The following is a 26716-nucleotide window of genomic DNA, read 5'->3' on the forward strand; positions in this document are numbered from 1 at the left end:
GCCTGGGGTCTGACTAAAGGAAAACTGGCCTGGGGTCTGACTAAAGGATGACGGGCCTGGGGTCTGACTAAAGGATGACGGGCCTGGGGTCTGACTAAAGGATGACGGGCCTGGGGTCTGACTAAAGGACGACGGGCCTGGGGTCTGACTAAAGGACGACGGGCCTGGGGCCTGACTAAAGGATGACAGGCCTGGGGTCTGACATAACGGGCCTGGGGTCTGACATAACGGGCCTGGGGTCTGACATAACGGGCCTGGGGCCTGACTAAAGGACGACGGGCCTGGGGCCTGACTAAAGGACGACGGGCCTGGGGCCTGACTAAAGGACGACGGGCCTGGGGCCTGACTAAAGGACGGCGGGCCTGGGGCCGGACTAAAGGACGACGGGCCTGGGGTCTGACCTAAAGGACGACGGGTCTGACCTAAAGGACGACGGGCCTGGGGCCTGACTAAAGGACGACAGGCCTGGGGCCTGACTAAAGGACGACGGGCCTGGGGCCTGACTAAAGGACGACGGGCCTGGGGCCTGACTAAAGGATGACGGGCCTGGGGTCTGACTAAAGGATGACGGGCCTGGGGTCTGACTAAAGGATGACAGGCCTGGGGTCTGACTAAAGGACGACGGGCCTGGGGTCTGACGACACGCATTACTACAGGACGACGGGCCTGGGGTCTGACTAAAGGATGACGGGCCTGGGGTCTGACTAAAGGATGACGGGCCTGGGGTCTGACTAAAGGACGACGGGCCTGGGGTCTGACTAAAGGACGACGGGCCTGGGGTCTGACTAAAGGACGACGGGCCTGGGGTCTGACTATAGGACGACGGGCCTGGGGTCTGACTAAAGGACGACGGGTCTGACTAAAGGATGACGGGCCTGGGGTCTGACAAAGGGCCTGGGGCCTGACTAAAGGACGACGGGCCTGGGGCCTGACTAAAGGATGACTGGCCTGGGGTCTGACTAAAGGATGACTGGCCTGGGGTCTAACTAAAGGATGACTGGCCTGGGGTCTAACTAAAGGATGACAGGCCTGGGGTCTGACATAACGGGCCTGGGGTCTGACATAACGGGCCTGGGGTCTGACTAAAGGACGACGGGCCTGGGGCCTGACTAAAGGACGACGGGCCTGGGGCCTGACTAAAGGACGACGGGCCTGGGGCCTGACTAAAGGACGGCGGGCCTGACCTAAAGGACGACGGGCCTGACCTAAAGGACGACGGGCCTGGGGCCTGACTAAAGTACGACGGGCCTGGGGCCTGACTAAAGGACGACTGGCCTGGGGTCTGACTAAAGGACGACGGGCCTGGGGTCTCACTAAAGGACGACGGGCCTGGGGCCTCACTAAATGACGACGGGCCTGGGGTCTGACTAAAGGACGACGGGCCTGGGGCCTGACTAAAGGACGACGGGCCTGGGGCCTGACTAAAGGACCACGGGCCTGGGGCCTGACTAAAGGGCGACGGGCCTGGGGCCTGACTAAAGGACGACGGGCCTGGGGCCTGACTAAAGGACGGCGGGCCTGGGGCCTGACTAAGGACGACGGGCCTGGGGCCTGACTAAAGGACGACGGGCCTGGGGCCTGACTAAGGGCGACGGGCCTGGGGCCTGACTAAGGGCAGCGGGCCTGGGGCCTGACTAAAGGGCGACGGGCCTGGGGCCTGACTAAGGGACGACGGGCCTGGGGCCTGACTAAGGACGACGGGCCTGGGGCCTGACTAAAGGACGACGGGCCTGGGGCCTGACTAAGGGCAGCGGGCCTGGGGCCTGACTAAAGGACGACGGGCCTGGGGCCGGACTAAGGGCGACGGGCCTGGGGCCGGACTACAGGACGACGGGCCTGGGGCCGGACTAAAGGACGACGGGCCTGGGGCCGGACTAAAGGGCAGCGGGCCTGGGGCCGGACTAAGGGACGACGGGCCTGGGGCCGGACTAAAGGACGACGGGCCTGGGGCCGGACTAAAGGACGACGGGCCTGGGGCCGGACTAAAGGACGACGGGCCTGGGGCCGGACTAAAGGGCGACGGGCCTGGGGCCGGACTAAAGGACGACGGGCCTGACCTAAGGGACGACGGGCCTGGGGCCGGACTAAAGGACGACGGGCCTGACCTAAAGGGACGGCCGGGTCTGACCTAAAGGACGACGGGCCTGGGGCCTGACTAAGGACGACGGGCCTGGGGCCTCACTAAAGGACGACGGGCCTGGGGCCTCACTAAATGACGACGGGCCTGGGGTCTCACTAAAGGACGACGGGCCTGGGGTCTCACTAAAGGACGACGGGCCTGGGGCCTCACTAAAGGACGACGGGCCTGGGGTCTGACTAAAGGACGACGGGCCTGGGGTCTGACTAAAGGACAACGGGCCTGGGGCCTGACTAAAGGACGACGGGCCATTTTCCAATACTGTAGATGTGTTAGTAACAACTGTTGGATTGACATGTCATGCTTTAGTAGACCCCAGACCACCTGATGAGGGTTTTGTAGAGGGAGGAGAACAGCCTCTGTTGTCATGTTGAATGGCTTTAGACCCCAGACCACCTGAAGAGGGTTTTGTAGAGGGAGGAGGACAGCCTCTGTGGTGTTGTCATGTTGAATGGCTTTAGACCCCAGACCACCTGAAGAGGGTTTTGTAGAGGGAGGAGAACATCCTCTGTGGGTGGGTAGGTGTGTGTGTCGCCAAGTAGATACACAGAGCACAGTGAGGACTCAGCGGTGTCTGTGTGTGTGTGGGTGGGTAGGTGTGTGTGTCGCCAAGTAGATACACAGAGCACAGTGAGGACTCAGCGGTGTCTGTGTGTGTGTGGGTGTTGTGTGTGTGTGTGTGTGTGTGTGTGTGTGTCGCCACGGAGATACACAGCCTTTATTATGGACCTTTCAACAGTCAGAGGAGAGGAGAGGAGAGGAGAGGAGAGGAGAGGAGAGGAGAGGAGAGGAGAGGAGAGGAGAGGAGAGGAGAGGAGAGGAGAGGAGAGGAGAGGAGAGGAGAGGAGAGGAGAGGAGAGGAGAGGAGAGGAGAGGAGAGGAGAGTGGCTGTTCCTTTCTGAGTCAAAATTCAAGCCCAGATCTACCTCTCAGAAGTCTTGACTTTAAATAACATAAGCCTATGCAACATGAACCCATTAAAGACAGTTCTGTAGTAATGAGGTTTTGTGCCGTGAGCTACAGACCCAGTATATCATCACTACAGACCCTCATCACTACAGACCCAGTATATCATCACTACAGACCCAGTATATCATCACTACAGACCCAGTATATCATCACTACAGACCCAGTATATCATCACTACAGACCCAGTATATCATCACTACAGACCCAGTATATCATCACTACAGACCCAGTATATCATCACTACAGACCCAGTAGATCATCACTACAGACCCAGTAGATCATCACTACAGACCCAGTAGATCATCACTACAGACCCAGTATATCATCACTACAGACCCTCATCACTACAGACCCAGTATATCATCACTACAGACCCAGTATATCATCACTACAGACCCAGTATATCATCACTACAGACCCAGTATATCATCACTACAGACCCAGTATATCATCACTACAGACCCAGTATATCATCACTGCAGACCCAGTATATCATCACTACAGACCCAGTATATCATCACTACAGACCCAGTATATCATCACTACAGACCCAGTATATCATCACTACAGACCCAGTATATCATCACTACAGACCCAGTATATCATCACTACAGACCCAGTATATCATCACTACAGACCCAGTAGATCATCACTACAGACCCAGTAGATCATCACTACAGACCCAGTAGATCATCACTACAGACCCAGTATATCATCACTACAGACCCAGTAGATCATCACTACAGACCCAGTATATCATCACTACAGACCCTCATCACTACAGACCCAGTATATCATCACTACAGACCCAGTATATCATCACTACAGACCCAGTAGATCATCACTACAGACCCAGTAGATCATCACTACAGACCCAGTAGATCATCACTACAGACCCAGTATATCATCACTACAGACCCAGTATATCATCACTACAGACCCAGTATATCATCACTACAGACCCAGTAGATCATCACTACAGACCCAGTAGATCATCACTACAGACCCAGTATATCATCACTGCAGACCCAGTAGATCATCACTACAGACCCAGTAGATCATCACTACAGACCCAGTAGATCATCACTACAGACCCAGTAGATCATCACTACAGACCCAGTAGATCATCACTACAGACCCAGTAGATCATCACTACAGACCCAGTATATCATCACTACAGACCCAGTATATCATCACTGCAGACCCAGTATATCATCACTACAGACCCAGTATATCATCACTACAGACCCAGTATATCATCACTACAGACCCTCATCACTACAGACCCAGTATATCATCACTACAGACCCAGTATATCATCACTACAGACCCAGTATATCATCACTACAGACCCAGTATATCATCACTACAGACCCAGTATATCATCACTACAGACCCAGTATATCATCACTACAGACCCAGTATATCATCACTACAGACCCAGTATATCATCACTACAGACCCAGTATATCATCACTACAGACCCAGTAGATCATCACTACAGACCCAGTATATCATCACTACAGACCCTCATCACTACAGACCCAGTATATCATCACTACAGACCCAGTATATCATCACTACAGACCCAGTATATCATCACTACAGACCCAGTATATCATCACTACAGACCCTCATCACTACAGACCCAGTAGATCATCACTACAGACCCAGTAGATCATCACTACAGACCCAGTATATCATCACTACAGACCCAGTATATCATCACTACAGACCCAGTAGATCATCACTACAGACCCAGTATATCATCACTACAGACCCTCATCACTACAGACCCAGTATATCATCACTACAGACCCAGTATATCATCACTACAGACCCAGTATATCATCACTACAGACCCAGTATATCATCACTACAGACCCAGTATATCATCACTACAGACCCTCATCACTACAGACCCAGTAGATCATCACTACAGACCCAGTAGATCATCACTACAGACCCAGTAGATCATCACTACAGACCCAGTATATCATCACTACAGACCCAGTAGATCATCACTACAGACCCAGTATATCATCACTACAGACCCTCATCACTACAGACCCAGTAGATCATCACTACAGACCCAGTATATCATCACTACAGACCCAGTATATCATCACTACAGACCCAGTATATCATCACTACAGACCCAGTATATCATCACTACAGACCCAGTATATCATCACTACAGACACAGTATATCATCACTACAGACCCAGTATATCATCACTACAGACCCAGTATATCATCACTACAGACCCAGTATATCATCACTACAGACCCAGTAGATCATCACTACAGACCCAGTAGATCATCACTACAGACCCAGTAGATCATCACTACAGACCCAGTAGATCATCACTACAGACCCAGTAGATCATCACTACAGACCCAGTAGATCATCACTACAGACCCAGTAGATCATCACTACAGACCCAGTAGATCATCACTACAGACCCAGTAGATCATCACTAGAGACCCAGTAGATCATCACTAGAGACCCAGTAGATCATCACTAGAGACCCAGTAGATCATCACTACAGACCCAGTAGATCATCACTACAGACCCAGTAGATCATCACTACAGACCCAGTATATCATCACTACAGACCCAGTATATCATCACTACAGACCCAGTAGATCATCACTACAGACCCAGTATATCATCACTACAGACCCTCATCACTACAGACCCTCATCACTACAGACCCTCATCACTACAGACCCTCATCACTACAGACCCTCATCACTACAGACCCAGTATATCATCACTACAGACCCAGTATATCATCACTACAGACCCAGTATATCATCACTACAGACCCAGTAGATCATCACTACAGACCCAGTAGATCATCACTACAGACTCAGTAGATCATCACTACAGACCCAGTAGATCATCACTACAGACCCAGTATATCATCACTACAGACCCAGTATATCATCACTACAGACCCAGTATATCATCACTACAGACCCAGTATATCATCACTACAGACCCTCATCACTACAGACCCTCATCACTACAGACCCAGTATATCATCACTACAGACCCAGTATATCGTCACTACAGACCCAGTATATCATCACTAGAGACCCAGTATATCGTCACTACAGACCCTCATCACTACAGACCCTCATCACTACAGACCCAGTATATCATCACTACAGACCCAGTAGATCATCACTACAGACCCAGTAGATCATCACTACAGACCCTCATCACTACAGACCCAGTATATTATCACTACAGACCCAGTATATCGTCACTACAGACCCAGTATATCATCATCACTACAGACCCTCATCACTACAGACCCTCATCACTACAGACCCTCATCACTACAGACCCAGTAGATCATCACTACAGACCCAGTAGATCATCACTACAGACCCAGTAGATCATCACTACAGACCCAGTAGATCATCACTACAGACCATCATCACTACAGACCCTCATCACTACAGACCCAGTATATTATCACTACAGACCCAGTATATCGTCACTACAGACCCAGTATATCATCACTACAGACCCTCATCACTACAGACCCTCATCACTACAGACCCAGTATATCATCACTACAGACCCAGTATATCGTCACTACAGACCCTCATCACTACAGACCCAGTATATCATCACTACAGACCCTCATCACTACAGACCCAGTAGATCATCACTACAGACCCAGTATATCATCACTACAGACCCTCATCACTACAGACCCAGTATATCATCACTACAGACCCTCATCACTACAGACCCAGTATATCATCACTACAGACCCTCATCACTACAGACCCAGTATATCATCACTACAGACCCTCATCACTACAGACCCAGTAGATCATCACTACAGACCCAGTATATCGTCACTACAGACCCTCATCACTACAGACCCAGTATATCATCACTACAGACCCTCATCACTACAGACCCAGTATATCATCACTACAGACCCTCATCACTGCAGACCCAGTAGATCATCACTACAGACCCAGTATATCATCACTACAGACCCAGTAGATCATCACTACAGACCCAGTATATCATCACTACAGACCCTCATCACTACAGACCCAGTATATCATCACTACAGACCCTCATCACTACAGACCCAGTAGATCATCACTACACACCCAGTAGATCATCACTACAGACCCAGTATATCGTCACTACAGACCCAGTATATCGTCACTACAGACCCAGTATATCGTCACTACAGACCCAGTAGATCATCACTACAGACCCAGTAGATCATCACTACAGACCCTCATCACTACAGACCCAGTATATCGTCACTACAGACCCAGTAGATCATCACTACAGACCCTCATCACTACAGACCCAGTAGATCATCACTACAGACCCAGTAGATCGTCACTACAGACCCAGTAGATCGTCACTACAGACCCAGTATATCATCACTACAGACCCAGTATATCATCACTACAGACCCAGTATATCATCACTACAGACCCTCATCACTACAGACCCAGTAGATCATCACTACAGACCCAGTATATCGTCACTACAGACCCAGTAGATCATCACTAGAGACCCAGTAGATCATCACTAGAGACCCAGTAGATCATCACTAGAGACCCAGTAGATCATCACTACAGACCCAGTAGATCATCACTACAGACCCAGTATATCATCACTACAGACCCTCATCACTACAGACCCAGTAGATCATCACTAGAGACCCAGTAGATCATCACTAGAGACCCAGTAGATCATCACTACAGACCCAGTAGATCATCACTACAGACCCAGTATATCATCACTACAGACCCTCATCACTACAGACCCAGTAGATCATCACTACAGACCCAGTATATCATCACTACAGACCCTCATCACTACAGACCCAGTAGATCATCACTACAGACCCTCATCACTACAGACCCAGTATATCATCACTACAGACCCAGTAGATCATCACTACAGACCCAGTATATCATCACTACAGACCCAGTAGATCATCACTACAGACCCAGTAGATCATCACTACAGACCCAGTAGATCATCACTACAGACCCAGTAGATCATCACTACAGACCCAGTAGATCATCACTACAGACCCAGTAGATCATCACTACAGACCCAGTAGATCATCACTACAGACCCAGTATATCATCACTACAGACCCAGTATATCATCACTACAGACCCAGTAGATCGTCACTACAGACCGAGTAGATCGTCACTACAGACCCTCATCACTACAGACCCAGTATATCATCACTACAGACCCTCATCACTACAGACCCAGTATATCATCACTACAGACCCAGTATATCATCACTACAGACCCAGTAGATCATCACTACAGACCCTCATCACTACAGACCCTCATCACTACAGACCCAGTATATCATCACTACAGACCCAGTATATCATCACTACAGACCCAATATATCATCACTACAGACCCAGTATATCATCACTACAGACCCAATATATCATCACTACAGACCCAGTATATCATCACTACAGACCCAGTATATCATCACTACAGACCCAGTATATCATCACTACAGACCCAGTATATCAGCACTACAGACCCAGTATATCATCACTACAGACCCTCATCACTACAGACCCAGTATATCATCACTACAGACCCTCATCACTACAGACCCAGTATATCATCACTACAGACCCAGTATATCATCACTACAGACCCTCATCACTACAGACCCAGTATATCATCACTACAGACCCAGTATATCATCACTACAGACCCTCATCACTACAGACCCTCATCACTACAGACCCTCATCACTACAGACCCAGTATATCATCACTACAGACCCAGTATATCAGCACTACAGACCCAGTATATCATCACTACAGACCCAGTATATCATCACTACAGACCCAGTATATCGTCACTACAGACCCAGTATATCAGCACTACAGACCCAGTATATCAGCACTACAGACCCAGTATATCAGCACTACAGACCCAGTATATCAGCACTACAGACCCAGTATATCATCACTACAGACCCAGTATATCATCACTACAGACCCAGTATATCATCACTACAGACCCAGTATATCATCACTACATACCCAGTATATCAGCACTACATACCCAGTATATCAGCACTACAGACCCAGTATATCATCACTACAGACCCAGTATATCATCACTACAGACCCAGTATATCATCACTACAGACCCAGTAGATCATCACTACAGACCCAGTAGATCATCACTACAGACCCAGTAGATCATCACTACAGACCCAGTAGATCATCACTACAGACCCAGTAGATCATCACTACAGACCCAGTAGATCATCACTACAGACCCAGTAGATCATCACTACAGACCCAGTATATCATCACTACAGACCCAGTATATCATCACTACAGACCCAGTATATCATCACTACAGACCCAGTAGATCATCACTACAGACCCAGTAGATCAGCACTACAGACCCAGTAGATCATCACTACAGACCCAGTAGATCATCACTACAGACCCAGTAGATCATCACTACAGACCCAGTAGATCATCACTACAGACCCAGTAGATCATCACTACAGACCCAGTAGATCATCACTACAGACCCAGTAGATCGTCACTACAGACCCAGTATATCAGCACTACAGACCCAGTATATCAGCACTACAGACCCAGTATATCATCACTACAGACCCAGTATATCATCACTACAGACCCAGTATATCATCACTACAGACCCAGTATATCATCACTACAGACCCAGTAGATCATCACTACAGACCCAGTATATCATCACTACAGACCCAGTATATCATCACTACAGACCCAGTATATCATCACTACAGACCCAGTATATCATCACTACAGACCCAGTATATCATCACTACAGACCCAGTATATCATCACTACAGACCCAGTATATCATCACTACAGACCCAGTAGATCATCACTACAGACCCAGTATATCATCACTACAGACCCTCATCACTACAGACCCAGTAGATCATCACTACAGACCCAGTAGATCATCACTACAGACCCTCATCACTACAGACCCAGTATATCATCACTACAGACCCAGTATATCATCACTACAGACCCTCATCACTACAGACCCTCATCACTACAGACCCAGTATATCATCACTACAGACCCAGTATATCATCACTACAGACCCAGTATATCAGCACTACAGACCCAGTATATCATCACTACAGACCCAGTATATCAGCACTACAGACCCAGTATATCATCACTACAGACCCTCATCACTACAGACCCAGTATATCATCACTACAGACCCAGTAGATCATCACTACAGACCCTCATCACTACAGACCCAGTATATCATCACTACAGACCCAGTATATCATCACTACAGACCCTCATCACTACAGACCCTCATCACTACAGACCCAGTATATCATCACTACAGACCCAGTATATCATCACTACAGACCCAGTATATCAGCACTACAGACCCAGTATATCATCACTACAGACCCAGTATATCAGCACTACAGACCCAGTATATCGTCACTACAGACCCAGTAGATCAGCACTACAGACCCAGTATATCAGCACTACAGACCCAGTATATCAGCACTACAGACCCTCATCACTACAGACCCAGTATATCATCACTACAGACCCTCATCACTACAGACCCAGTATATCATCACTACAGACCCAGTATATCATCACTACAGACCCAGTATATCATCACTACAGACCCAGTATATCATCACTACAGACCCAGTATATCATCACTACAGACCCAGTATATCATCACTACAGACCCAGTATATCATCACTACAGACCCAGTAGATCAGCACTACAGACCCAGTATATCAGCACTACAGACCCAGTATATCATCACTACAGACCCAGTATATCATCACTACAGACCCTCATCACTACAGACCCAGTATATCATCACTACAGACCCAGTAGATCATCACTACAGACCCAGTATATCATCACTACAGACCCAGTATATCATCACTACAGACCCAGTAGATCATCACTACAGACCCAGTATATCATCACTACAGACCCAGTATATCATCACTACAGACCCAGTAGATCATCACTACAGACCCAGTATATCATCACTACAGACCCTCATCACTACAGACCCAGTATATCAGCACTACAGACCCAGTATATCATCACTACAGACCCTCATCACTACAGACCCAGTATATCATCACTACAGACCCTCATCACTACAGACCCAGTAGATCATCACTACAGACCCAGTATATCATCACTACAGACCCTCATCACTACAGACCCAGTATATCAGCACTACAGACCCAGTATATCATCACTACATATTGGGTCCATTTGGTTTAAGAGGAGACAGACCCTCAGACAGACTGACCTCCTCTGTTGACAGGTCCCACTGTCTCTCTGACTGTGTTCCAAACAGCACCTGTTTTCCATACATAGTGAACTACGGGCCCCTGGTCAAAAGTAGTGCACTTCATAGGGAATAAAGGGGGCGGGGGGCATGGGGGGCAAATTACCTGAGGATGTTCCAGCTACTGCTCCGTGTTGTGTTTCAGTACGATGTAAATGTCGTGTCTGATATGACCCATGTTTCCTGAAGGAAGCATTTATACACTGATGACCACATGAACAGAATTAACTGCAGGATGTTTTAACGGGTTTATGTGTGGAACACTGTAAAACTACGTTTAGTTACCATAGAAACACCTCTTCATAAACTAGAAAGGGTCAGTTTCCTGAAGTAGAAAACATTGTGTGTCTTGCCTCCAGCTGGCAAATTTAGACTCCTCGACCTCCGGCAATTAGTCTTGGTTGTCATACCGACTGGAGGTTCCGACTGGAGGTTCCCACTGAGATCGTCATATGTTGGTAGTAGCTTCCTTAACAACGGTCTCTAGTCCCTCCCTCCCTGTTCCCAGGTCTGTGGGTGACTCCCTGAAGCTGCTCTGATTTGACTGATAACATGTCGTATTCCCTGTTCCCAGGTCTGTGGGTGACCCTGAAACTGCTTCCGGGTGATATCCATCAGATCAGGAAGGACTTCCCTCACCTGGTTGACCGTTCCACAGCCGTGGCCCGCAAGATGGGCTTCCCAGAGATCATCATGCCAGGTAGCATCATGATTCATTCAGAGATCGTCAGGCCAGGTAGCATCATGTCATGCCAGGTAGCATCATGATCCATTCAGAGGTCGTCATGCCAGGTAGCATCATGTCATGCCAGGTAGCATCATGATTCATTCAGAGATCGTCATACCAGGTAGCATTATGATCCATTCAGAGATCGTCATACCAGGTAGCATCATGTCATGCCAGGTAGCATCATGATTCATTCAGAGATCGTCATACCAGGTAGCATTATGATCCATTCAGAGATCGTCATACCAGGTAGCATCATGTCATGCCAGGTAGCATCATGATTCATTCAGAGATCGTCATACCAGGTAGCATCATGATTCATTCAGAGATCGTCATACCAGGTAGTTCTCTCCCTCTCTACCACACCTGCTGTCTCTAACTCTGAACTGACATTTACTCCTGAGGTGCTGACCTGTTCCACCCTCTACAACCACTGTGATTATTATTATTTGACCATGCTGGTCATCTATGAACATTTGAACATCTTGGCCATGTTCTGTTATAATCTCTACCCGGCACAGCCAGAAGAGGACTGGCCACCCCTCATAGCCTGGTTCCTCTCTTGGTTTCTTCCTAGGTTTTGGCCTTTCTAGGGAGTTTTTCCTAGCCACCGTGCTTCTACACCTGCATTGCTTGCTGTTTGGGGTTTTAGGCTGGGTTTCTGTACAGGACTTTGAGATATCAGCTGATGTAAAAAGGGCTTTGTAAATACATTTGATTTGATTGATTGATAGTACCAGGCCCTCTTTCCACTGTGACATTCACACCGGTGTTAAAGACTCTATATTTGGTCCTAGTCTGACTTGGGGCCATTTTGGTACCCTTTCTCAGTGAGGTCCACGTTCAGCATGCGGGTCTACAGTCAGGACACCACCCTTTGTCAGTGAGGTCCACGTTCAGCATGCGGGTCTACAGTCAGGACACCACCCTTTGTCAGTGAGGTCCACGTTCAGCATGCGGGTCTACAGTCAGGACACCACCCTTTGTCAGTGAGGTCCACGTTCAGCATGCGGGTCTACAGTCAGGACACAACCCTATCTCAGTGAGGTCCACGTTCAGCATGCGGGTCTACAGTCAGGACACGACCCTTTCTCAGTGAGGTCCACGTTCAGCATGCGGGTCTACAGTCAGGACACGACCCTTTCTCAGTGAGGTCCACGTTCAGCATGCGGGTCTACAGTCAGGACACGACCCTTTGTCAGTGAGGTCCACGTTCAGCATGCGGGTCTACAGTCAGGACACGACCCTTTCTCAGTGAGGTCCACGTTCAGCATGCGGGTCTACAGTCAGGACACGACCCTTTGTCAGTGAGGTCCACGTTCAGCATGCGGGTCTACAGTCAGGACACGACCCTTTGTCAGTGAGGTCCACGTTCAGCATGCGGGTCTACAGTCAGGACACGACCCTTTGTCAGTGAGGTCCACGTTCAGCATGCATGTCTACAGTCAGGACACGACCCTTTGTCAGTGAGGTCCACGTTCAGCATGCGGGTCTACAGTCAGGACACGACCCTTTGTCAGTGAGGTCCACGTTCAGCATGCGGGTCTACAGTCAGGACACGACCCTTTGTCAGTGAGGTCCACGTTCAGCATGCGGGTCTACAGTCAGGACACGACCCTTTGTCAGTGAGGTCCACGTTCAGCATGCGGGTCTACAGTCAGGACACGACCCTTTGTCAGTGAGGTCCACGTTCAGCATGCGGGTCTACAGTCAGGACACGACCCTTTGTCAGTGAGGTCCACGTTCAGCATGCGGGTCTACAGTCAGGACACGACCCTTTGTCAGTGTGGTCCACGTTCAGCATGCGGGTCTACAGTCAGGACACGACCCTTTGTCAGTGAGGTCCACGTTCAGGGCCACGTTCAGCATGCAGGTCGACAGTCAGGACACGACCCTTTGTCAGTGAGGTCCACGGTCAGCATGCGGGTCTACAGTCAGGACACGACCCTTTGTCAGTGAGGTCCACGTTCAGGGCCACGTTCAGCATGCGGGTCGACAGTCAGGACACGACCCTTTGTCAGTGAGGTCCACGTTCAGCATGCGGGTCTACAGTCAGGACACGACCCTTTGTCAGTGAGGTCCACGTTCAGCATGCGGGTCTACAGTCAGGACACGACCCTTTGTCAGTGAGGTCCACGTTCAGCATGCAGGTCTACAGTCAGGACACGACCCTTTGTCAGTGAGGTCCACGTTCAGCATGCGGGTCTACAGTCAGGACACGACCCTTTACCAGTGAGGTCCACGTTCAGCATGCGGGTCTACAGTCAGGACACGACCCTTTACCAGTGAGGTCCACGTTCAGCATGCGGGTCTACAGTCAGGACACGACCCTTTACCAGTGAGGTCCACGTTCAGCATGCGGGTCTACAGTCAGGACACGACCCTTTACCAGTGAGGTCCACGTTCAGCATGCGGGTCTACAGTCAGGACACGACCCTTTGTCCGTGAGGTCCACGTTCAGCATGCGGGTCTACAGTCAGGACACGACCCTTTGTCAGTGAGGTGTGTGTGTAAACCTGTTTTGTTTCCCCTCAGGTGACGTGCGTAACGATATCTACGTAACCCTGGTTCAGGGAGAGTTTGATAAAGGCAGCAAGTCCACCCCCAAGAATGTCGAGGTCACCATGACCGTCTACGACGAGGACGGAAAGAAACTGGAGGTATTGAGAGAGACACACACACACACACACACACACACACACACACACACACACACACACACACACACACACACACACACACACACACACACACACACACACACACACACACACACACACACACACACACACACACACACACACGGGATGGAAAGAAAGTGGAGGTACTGACTGACGAATGGATGTTGGTCTCACTGCTTTTTAGATCTCGTTCTGTCTACCTCGTGGTCCGTTTTCTAGAGGATTGATATCCTGTTGCCCAGACCCCTCACACCATATCCCTCCCATCTATCTGGGTCTGATATCCTGTAGCCCAGACCCCCCACACCATATCCCTCCCATCTATCTGGGTCTGATATCCTGTAGCCCAGACCCCTCACACTATATCCCTCCCATCTCTCTGGGTCTGATATCCTGTAGCCCAGACCCCTCACACCATATCCCTCCCATCTCTCTGGGTCTAATATCCTGCAGAGGAAATTACATTCTCCTCCTCTCTCACAGAAGAAATGACATTCTCCTCCTCTCTCACAGAAGAAATGACATTCTCCTCCTCTCTCACAGAGGAAATGACATTCTCCTCCTCTCTCACAGAGCAAATTACATTCTCCTCCTCTCTCACAGAGGAAATGACATTCTCCTCCTCTCTCACAGAGGAAATGACATTCTCCTCCTCTCGCACAGAGGAAATGACATTCTCCTCCTCTCTCACAGAGGAAATGACATTCTCCTCCTCTCTCACAGAGGAAATGACATTCTCCTCCTCTCTCACAGAGGAAATGACATTCTCCTCCTCTCTCACAGAGGAAATGACATTCTCCTCCTCTCTCACAGAGGAAATGACATTCTCCTCCTCTCTCACAGAGGAAATGACATTCTCCTCCTCTCTCACAGAGGAAATGACATTCTCCTCCTCTCTCACAGAGGAAATGACATTCTCCTCCTCTCTCACAGAGGAAATGACATTCTCCTCCTCTCTCACAGAGGAAATGACTCTCCTCCTCTCTCACAGAGGAAATGACACTCTCCTCCTCTCTCACAGAGGAAATGACACTCTCCTCCTCTCTCACAGAGGAAATGACACTCTCCTCCTCTCTCACAGAGGAAATGACACTCTCCTCCTCTCTCACAGAGGAAATGACACTCTCCTCCTCTCGCACAGAGGAAATGACACTCTCCTCCTCTCGCACAGAGGAAATGACACTCTCCTCCTCTCGCATAGAGGAAATGACACTCTCCTCCTCTCTCACAGAGGAAATGACATTCTCCTCCTCTCGCACAGAGGAAATGACATTCTCCTCCTCTCGCACAGAGGAAATGACATTCTCCTCCTCTCTCACAGAGGAAATGACATTCTCCTCCTCTCGCACAGAGGAAATGACATTCTCCTCCTCTCACACAGAGGAAATGACACTCTCCTCCTCTCTCACAGAGGAAATGACACTCTCCTCCTCTCTCACAGAGGAAATGACACTCTCCTCCTCTCTCACAGAGGAAATGACATTCTCCTCCTCTCTCACAGAGGAAATGACATTCTCCTCCTCTCTCACAGAGGAAATGACATTCTCCTCCTCTCTCACAGAGGAAATGACATTCTCCTCCTCTCTCACAGAGGAAATGACATTCTCCTCCTCTCCCACACAGAGGAAATGACATTCTCCTCCTCTCTCACAGAGGAAATGACATTCTCCTCCTCTCTCACAGAGGAAATGACATTCTCCTCCTCTCTCACAGAGGAAATGACACTCTCCTCCTCTCCCACACAGAGGAAATGACACTCTCCTCCTCTCTCACAGAGGAAATGACACTCTCCTCCTCTCTCACAGAGGAAATGACACTCTCCTCCTCTCTCACAGAGGAAATGACACTCTCCTCCTCTCTCACAGAGGAAATGACAGGCATTTGAAGACTACCTGAGCAGCCTTGTTTATCCACTCAGTTATACCCACTGGGCAGGAAGCAATGCCAGGTCAACTTGCCCCCCTGTTGTTAAGTCGACACATTAACACAACCACCACAAACAATGTTACGATCACCTGCGGCTGTCATGAGCCAGCTAACTAGCTAGCTAACATTGCAAGGCTAATTTGGGATATTTTGCTACGTTCCCCGTCCTTGTCTGCGACGACTTCATTCCGTCATTGTAATTCCAATTATAAATCTCCTACTTCCTCTGCACATGGATCCTCTGACTGTGGTTCCTCTGACTGACTGTGGTTCCTCTGACTGACTGTGGTTCCTCTGACTGACTGTGGTTCCTCTGACTGACTGTGGTTCCTCTGACTGACTGTGGTTCCTCTGGCTGACTGACTGTGGTTCCTCTGGCTGACTGACTGTGGTTCCTCTGGCTGACTGACTGTGGTTTGTCTGGCTGTCTGTGGTTCCTCTGGCTGGCTGTCTGTGGTTCCTCTGGCTGGCTGACTGTGGTTCCTCTGACTGGCTGACTGTGGTTCCTCTGACTGTCTGACTGTGGTTCCTCTGACTGTCTGACTGTGGTTCCTCTGTCTGGCTGACTGTGGTTCCTCTGTCTGGCTGACTGTGGTTCCTCTGTCTGGCTGACTGTGGTTCCTCTGTCTGGCTGACTGTGGTTCCTCTGTCTGGCTGACTGTGGTTCCTCTGTCTGGCTGACTGTGGTTCCTCTGTCTGGCTGACTGTGGTTCCTCTGTCTGGCTGACTGTGGTTCCTCTGTCTGACTGACTGTGGTTCCTCTGTCTGACTGACTGTGGTTCCTCTGTCTGACTGACTGTGGTTCCTCTGTCTGACTGACTGTGGTTCCTCTGTCTGACTGACTGTGGTTCCTCTGTCTGACTGACTGTGGTTCCTCTGTCTGACTGACTGTGGTTCCTCTGACTGACTGTGGTTCCTCTGACTGACTGACTGTGGTTCCTCTGTCTGACTGACTGTGGTTCCTCTGTCTGACTGACTGTGGTTCCTCTGTCTGACTGACTGTGGTTCCTCTGTCTGACTGACTGTGGTTCCTCTGACTGACTGTGGTTCCTCTGACTGACTGTGGTTCCTCTGTCTGACTGACTGTGGTTCCTCTGTCTGACTGACTGTGGTTCCTCTGTCTGACTGACTGTGGTTCCTCTGTCTGACTGACTGACTGGTACCTCTGTCTGACTGACTGGTTCCTCTGTCTGACTGTGGTTCCTCTGTCTGACTGTGGTTCCTCTGTCTGACTGGTTCCTCTGTCTGACTGTGGTTCCTCTGTCTGACTGGTACCTCTGTCTGACCGGTACCTCTGACTCAGTGGTGCCTCTGACTGACTGACGATAACAGCCAGCTAGGTGTGTAGGCTCATTTGAATAAAAACTGTCATGAAATGGTTGTTTTCTTAACATTCAGAATGTCCTGGTCTATCCTGGTGATGATGTCACAGATCATCATATTGTTGTTAATAGAGGCCTACTGCTGGTCTATCCTGGTGATGATGTCACAGATCATCATATTGTTGTTATTAGAGGCCTACTGCTGGTCTATCCTGGTGATGATGTCACAGATCATCATATTGTTGTTAATAGAGGCCTACTGCTGGTCTTTCCTGGTGATGATGTCACAGATCATCATATTGTTGTTAATAGAGGCCTACTGCTGGTCTATCCTGGTGATGATGTCACAGATCATCATATTGTTGTTAATAGAGGCCTACTGCTGGTCTATCCTGGTAGGCTATGATGTCACAGATCATCATATTGTTGTTAATAGAGGCCTACTGCTGGTCTATCCTGGTAGGCTACGATGTCACAGATCATCATATTGTTGTTAATAGAGGCCTACTGCTGGTCTATCCTGGTGATGATGTCACAGATCATCATATTGTTGTTAATAGAGGCCTACTGCTGGTCTATCCTGGTGATGTCACAGATCATCATATTGTTGTTAATAGAGGCCTACTGCTGGTCTATCCTGGTAGGCTATGATGTCACAGATCATCATATTGTTGTTAATAGAGGCCTACTGCTGGTCTATCCTGGTAGGCTACGATGTCACAGATCATCATATTGTTGTTAATAGAGGCCTACTGCTGGTCTATCCTGGTAGGCTACGATGTCACAGATCATCATATTGTTGTTAATAGAGGCCTACTGCTGGTCTATCCTGGTAGGCTACGATGTCACAGATCATCATATTGTTGTTAATAGAGGCCTACTGCTGGTCTATCCTGGTAGGCTACGATGTCACAGATCATCATATTGTTGTTAATAGAGGCCTACTGCTGGTCTATCCTGGTAGGCTACGATGTCACAGATCATCATATTGTTGTTAATAGAGGCCTACTGCTGGTCTATCCTGGTAGGCTACGATGTCACAGATCATCATATTGTTGTTAATAGAGGCCTACTGCTGGTCTATCCTGGTAGGCTACGATGTCACAGATCATCATATTGTTGTTAATAGAGGCCTACTGCTGGTCTATCCTGGTAGGCTACGATGTCACAGATCATCATATTGTTGTTAATAGAGGCCTACTGCTGGTCTATCCTGGTGATGATGTCACAGATCATCATATTGTTGTTAATAGAGGCCTACTGCTGGTCTATCCTGGTAGGCTACGATGTCACAGATCATCATATTGTTGTTATTAGAGGCCTACTGCTGGTCTATCCTGGTAGGCTACGATGTCACAGATCATCATATTGTTGTTAATAGAGGCCTACTGCTGGTCTATCCTGGTAGGCTACGATGTCACAGATCATCATATTGTTGTTAATAGAGGCCTACTGCTGGTCTATCCTGGCCTACTGCTGGTCTATCCTGGTGATGATGTCACAGATCATCATATTGTTGTTAATAGAGGCCTACTGCTGGTCTATCCTGGTGATGATGTCACAGATCATCATATTGTTGTTAATAGAGGCCTACTGCTGGTCTATCCTGGTAGGCTACGATGTCACAGATCATCATATTGTTGTTAATAGAGGCCTACTGCTGGTCTATCCTGGTAGGCTACGATGTCACAGATCATCATATTGTTGTTAATAGAGGCCTACTGCTGGTCTATCCTGGTAGGCTACGATGTCACAGATCATCATATTGTTGTTAATAGAGGCCTACTGCTGGTCTATCCTGGTAGGCTACGATGTCACAGATCATCATATTGTTGTTAATAGAGGCCTACTGCTGGTCTATCCTGGTAGGATGTCACAGATCATCATATTGTTGTTAATAGAGGCCTACTGCTGGTCTATCCTGGTAGGCTACGATGTCACAGATCATCATATTGTTGTTAATAGAGGCCTACTGCTGGTCTATCCTGGTAGGCTACGATGTCACAGATCATCATATTGTTGTTAATAGAGGCCTACTGCTGGTCTATCCTGGTAGGCTACGATGTCACAGATCATCATATTGTTGTTAATAGAGGCCTACTGCTGGTCTATCCTGGTAGGCTACGATGTCACAGATCATCATATTGTTGTTAATAGAGGCCTACTGCTGGTCTATCCTGGTAGGCTACGATGTCACAGATCATCATATTGTTGTTAATAGAGGCCTACTGCTGGTCTATCCTGGTAGGCTACGATGTCACAGATCATCATATTGTTGTTAATAGAGGCCTACTGCTGGTCTATCCTGGTAGGCTACGATGTCACAGATCATCATATTGTTGTTAATAGAGGCCTACTGCTGGTCTATCCTGGTAGGCTACGATGTCACAGATCATCATATTGTTGTTAATAGAGGCCTACTGCTGGTCTATCCTGGTAGGCTACGATGTCACAGATCATCATATTGTTGTTAATAGAGGCCTACTGCTGGTCTATCCTGGTAGGCTACGATGTCACAGATCATCATATTGTTGTTAATAGAGGCCTACTGCTGGTCTATCCTGGTAGGCTACGATGTCACAGATCATCATATTGTTGTTAATAGAGGCCTACTGCTGGTCTATCCTGGTAGGCTACGATGTCACAGATCATCATATTGTTGTTAATAGAGGCCTACTGCTGGTCTATCCTGGTAGGCTACGATGTCACAGATCATCATATTGTTGTTAATAGAGGCCTACTGCTGGTCTATCCTGGTAGGCTACGATGTCACAGATCATCATATTGTTGTTAATAGAGGCCTACTGCTGGTCTATCCTGGTAGGCTACGATGTCACAGATCATCATATTGTTGTTAATAGAGGCCTACTGCTGGTCTATCCTGGTAGGCTACGATGTCACAGATCATCATATTGTTGTTAATAGAGGCCTACTGCTGGTCTATCCTGGTAGGCTACGATGTCACAGATCATCATATTGTTGTTAATAGAGGCCTACTGCTGGTCTATCCTGGTAGGCTACGATGTCACAGATCATCATATTGTTGTTAATAGAGGCCTACTGCTGGTCTATCCTGGTAGGCTACGATGTCACAGATCATCATATTGTTGTTAATAGAGGCCTACTGCTGGTCTATCCTGGTAGGCTACGATGTCACAGATCATCATATTGTTGTTAATAGAGGCCTACTGCTGGTCTATCCTGGTAGGCTACGATGTCACAGATCATCATATTGTTGTTAATAGAGGCCTACTGCTGGTCTATCCTGGTAGGCTACGATGTCACAGATCATCATATTGTTGTTAATAGAGGCCTACTGCTGGTCTATCCTGGTAGGCTACGATGTCACAGATCATCATATTGTTGTTAATAGAGGCCTACTGCTGGTCTATCCTGGTAGGCTACGATGTCACAGATCATCATATTGTTGTTAATAGAGGCCTACTGCTGGTCTATCCTGGTAGGCTACGATGTCACAGATCATCATATTGTTGTTAATAGAGGCCTACTGCTGGTCTATCCTGGTAGGCTACGATGTCACAGATCATCATATTGTTGTTAATAGAGGCCTACTGCTGGTCTATCCTGGTAGGCTACGATGTCACAGATCATCATATTGTTGTTAATAGAGGCCTACTGCTGGTCTATCCTGGTAGGCTACGATGTCACAGATCATCATATTGTTGTTAATAGAGGCCAGATCATCATATTGTTGTTATTAGAGGCCTACTGCTGGTCTATCCTGGTAGGCTACGATGTCACAGATCATCATATTGTTGTTAATAGAGGCCTACTGCTGGTCTATCCTGGTAGGCTACGATGTCACAGATCATCATATTGTTGTTAATAGAGGCCTACTGCTGGTCTATCCTGGTAGGCTACGATGTCACAGATCATCATATTGTTGTTAATAGAGGCCTACTGCTGGTCTATCCTGGTAGGCTACGATGTCACAGATCATCATATTGTTGTTAATAGAGGCCTACTGCTGGTCTATCCTGGTAGGCTACGATGTCACAGATCATCATATTGTTGTTAATAGAGGCCTACTGCTGGTCTATCCTGGTAGGCTACGATGTCACAGATCATCATATTGTTGTTAATAGAGGCCTACTGCTGGTCTATCCTGGTAGGCTACGATGTCACAGATCATCATATTGTTGTTAATAGAGGCCTACTGCTGGTCTATCCTGGTAGGCTACGATGTCACAGATCATCATATTGTTGTTAATAGAGGCCTACTGCTGGTCTATCCTGGTAGGCTACGATGTCACAGATCATCATATTGTTGTTAATAGAGGCCTACTGCTGGTCTATCCTGGTAGGCTACGATGTCACAGATCATCATATTGTTGTTAATAGAGGCCTACTGCTGGTCTATCCTGGTAGGCTACGATGTCACAGATCATCATATTGTTGTTAATAGAGGCCTACTGCTGGTCTATCCTGGTAGGCTACGATGTCACAGATCATCATATTGTTGTTAATAGAGGCCTACTGCTGGTCTATCCTGGTAGGCTACGATGTCACAGATCATCATATTGTTGTTAATAGAGGCCTACTGCTGGTCTATCCTGGTAGGCTACGATGTCACAGATCATCATATTGTTGTTAATAGAGGCCTACTGCTGGTCTATCCTGGTAGGCTACGATGTCACAGATCATCATATTGTTGTTATTAGAGGCCTACTGCTGGTCTATCCTGGTAGGCTACGATGTCACAGATCATCATATTGTTGTTAATAGAGGCCTACTGCTGGTCTATCCTGGTAGGCTACGATGTCACAGATCATCATATTGTTGTTAATAGAGGCCTACTGCTGGTCTATCCTGGTAGGCTACGATGTCACAGATCATCATATTGTTGTTAATAGAGGCCTACTGCTGGTCTATCCTGGTAGGCTACGATGTCACAGATCATCATATTGTTGTTAATAGAGGCCTACTGCTGGTCTATCCTGGTAGGCTACGATGTCACAGATCATCATATTGTTGTTAATAGAGGCCTACTGCTGGTCTATCCTGGTAGGCTACGATGTCACAGATCATCATATTGTTGTTAATAGAGGCCTACTGCTGGTCTATCCTGGTAGGCTACGATGTCACAGATCATCATATTGTTGTTAATAGAGGCCTACTGCTGGTCTATCCTGGTAGGCTACGATGTCACAGATCATCATATTGTTGTTAATAGAGGCCTACTGCTGGTCTATCCTGGTAGGCTACGATGTCACAGATCATCATATTGTTGTTAATAGAGGCCTACTGCTGGTCTATCCTGGTAGGCTACGATGTCACAGATCATCATATTGTTGTTAATAGAGGCCTACTGCTGGTCTATCCTGGTAGGCTACGATGTCACAGATCATCATATTGTTGTTAATAGAGGCCTACTGCTGGTCTATCCTGGTAGGCTCACGATGTCACAGATCATCATATTGTTGTTAATAGAGGCCTACTGCTGGTCTATCCTGGTAGGCTACGATGTCACAGATCATCATATTGTTGTTAATAGAGGCCTACTGCTGGTCTATCCTGGTAGGCTACGATGTCACAGATCATCATATTGTTGTTAATAGAGGCCTACTGCTGGTCTATCCTGGTAGGCTACGATGTCACAGATCATCATATTGTTGTTAATAGAGGCCTACTGCTGGTCTATCCTGGTAGGCTACGATGTCACAGATCATCATATTGTTGTTAATAGAGGCCTACTGCTGGTCTATCCTGGTAGGCTACGATGTCACAGATCATCATATTGTTGTTAATAGAGGCCTACTGCTGGTCTATCCTGGTAGGCTACGATGTCACAGATCATCATATTGTTGTTAATAGAGGCCTACTGCTGGTCTATCCTGGTAGGCTACGATGTCACAGATCATCATATTGTTGTTAATAGAGGCCTACTGCTGGTCTATCCTGGTAGGCTACGATGTCACAGATCATCATATTGTTGTTAATAGAGGCCTACTGCTGGTCTATCCTGGTAGGCTACGATGTCACAGATCATCATATTGTTGTTAATAGAGGCCTACTGCTGGTCTATCCTGGTAGGCTACGATGTCACAGATCATCATATTGTTGTTAATAGAGGCCTACTGCTGGTCTATCCTGGTAGGCTACGATGTCACAGATCATCATATTGTTGTTAATAGAGGCCTACTGCTGGTCTATCCTGGTAGGCTACGATGTCACAGATCATCATATTGTTGTTAATAGAGGCCTACTGCTGGTCTATCCTGGTAGGCTACGATGTCACAGATCATCATATTGTTGTTAATAGAGGCCTACTGCTGGTCTATCCTGGTAGGCTACGATGTCACAGATCATCATATTGTTGTTAATAGAGGCCTACTGCTGGTCTATCCTGGTAGGCTACGATGTCACAGATCATCATATTGTTGTTAATAGAGGCCTACTGCTGGTCTATCCTGGTAGGCTACGATGTCACAGATCATCATATTGTTGTTAATAGAGGCCTACTGCTGGTCTATCCTGGTAGGCTACGATGTCACAGATCATCATATTGTTGTTAATAGAGGCCTACTGCTGGTCTATCCTGGTAGGCTACGATGTCACAGATCATCATATTGTTGTTAATAGAGGCCTACTGCTGGTCTATCCTGGTAGGCTACGATGTCACAGATCATCATATTGTTGTTAATAGAGGCCTACTGCTGGTCTATCCTGGTAGGCTACGATGTCACAGATCATCATATTGTTGTTAATAGAGGCCTACTGCTGGTCTATCCTGGTAGGCTACGATGTCACAGATCATCATATTGTTGTTAATAGAGGCCTACTGCTGGTCTATCCTGGTAGGCTACGATGTCACAGATCATCATATTGTTGTTAATAGAGGCCTACTGCTGGTCTATCCTGGTAGGCTACGATGTCACAGATCATCATATTGTTGTTAATAGAGGCCTACTGCTGGTCTATCCTGGTAGGCTACGATGTCACAGATCATCATATTGTTGTTAATAGAGGCCTACTGCTGGTCTATCCTGGTAGGCTACGATGTCACAGATCATCATATTGTTGTTAATAGAGGCCTACTGCTGGTCTATCCTGGTAGGCTACGATGTCACAGATCATCATATTGTTGTTAATAGAGGCCTACTGCTGGTCTATCCTGGTAGGCTACGATGTCACAGATCATCATATTGTTGTTAATAGAGGCCTACTGCTGGTCTATCCTGGTAGGCTACGATGTCACAGATCATCATATTGTTGTTATTAGAGGCCTACTGCTGGTCTATCCTGGTAGGCTACGATGTCACAGATCATCATATTGTTGTTAATAGAGGCCTACTGCTGGTCTATCCTGGTAGGCTACGATGTCTCAGATCATCATATTGTTGTTAATAGAGGCCTACTGCTGGTCTATCCTGGTAGGCTACGATGTCACAGATCATCATATTGTTGTTATTAGAGGCCTACTGCTGGTCTATCCTGGTAGGCTACGATGTCACAGATCATCATATTGTTGTTAATAGAGGCCTACTGCTGGTCTATCCTGGTAGGCTACGATGTCACAGATCATCATATTGTTGTTATTAGAGGCCTACTGCTGGTCTATCCTGGTAGGCTACGATGTCACAGATCATCATATTGTTGTTAATAGAGGCCTACTGCTGGTCTATCCTGGTAGGCTACGATGTCACAGATCATCATATTGTTGTTAATAGAGGCCTACTGCTGGTCTATCCTGGTAGGCTACGATGTCACAGATCATCATATTGTTGTTAATAGAGGCCTACTGCTGGTCTATCCTGGTAGGCTACGATGTCACAGATCATCATATTGTTGTTAATAGAGGCCTACTGCTGTATTATTGTTATTAGAGGCCTACTGCTGTATTATTGTTAATAGAGGCCTACTGCTGTATTGTTGTTAATAGAGGCCTACTGCTGTATTATTGTTAATAGAGGCCTACTGCTGTATTATTGTTAATAGAGGCCTACTGCTGTATTATTGTTAATAGAGGCCTACTGCTGTATTATTGTTAATAGAGGCCTACTGCTGTATTATTGTTAATAGAGGCCTACTGCTGTATTATTGTTAATAGAGGCCTACTGCTGTATTATTGTTAATAGAGGCCTACTGCTGTATTGTTGTTAATAGAGGCCTACTGCTGTATTGTTGTTATTAGAGGCCTACTGCTGTATTATTGTTAATAGAGGCCTACTGCTGTATTATTGTTAATAGAGGCCTACTGCTGTATTGTTGTTAATAGAGGCCTACTGCTGTATTATTGTTAATAGAGGCCTACTGCTGTATTATTGTTAATAGAGGCCTACTGCTGTTTTATTGTTAATAGAGGCCTACTGCTGTTTTATTGTTAATAGAGGCCTACTGCTGTATTATTGTTAATAGAGGCCTACTGCTGTATTATTGTTATTAGAGGCCTACTGCTGTATTATTGTTAATAGAGGCCTACTGCTGTATTATTGTTAATAGAGGCCTACTGCTGTTTTATTGTTAATAGAGGCCTACTGCTGTTTTATTGTTAATAGAGGCCTACTGCTGTA

The 26716-nt window shown here is 47.4% G+C and overlaps 1 protein-coding gene across 1 annotated transcript in view; it reads left to right on the forward strand.

The window, feature by feature from the left end:
- Positions 1–26716, forward strand: part of LOC124018336 (dedicator of cytokinesis protein 1-like) — a 338789-nt gene that overhangs the window by 86144 nt on the left and 225929 nt on the right. Inside the window, 2 exon segments of the mRNA XM_046333610.1 lie at positions 12101–12226; positions 14789–14913. Of these exon segments, the coding sequence (XP_046189566.1) occupies positions 12101–12226; positions 14789–14913 (251 nt within the window).

Source organism: Oncorhynchus gorbuscha, unplaced genomic scaffold (assembly GCF_021184085.1).
Source record: "Oncorhynchus gorbuscha isolate QuinsamMale2020 ecotype Even-year unplaced genomic scaffold, OgorEven_v1.0 Un_scaffold_480, whole genome shotgun sequence".
Lineage (NCBI taxonomy): Eukaryota > Metazoa > Chordata > Actinopteri > Salmoniformes > Salmonidae > Oncorhynchus > Oncorhynchus gorbuscha.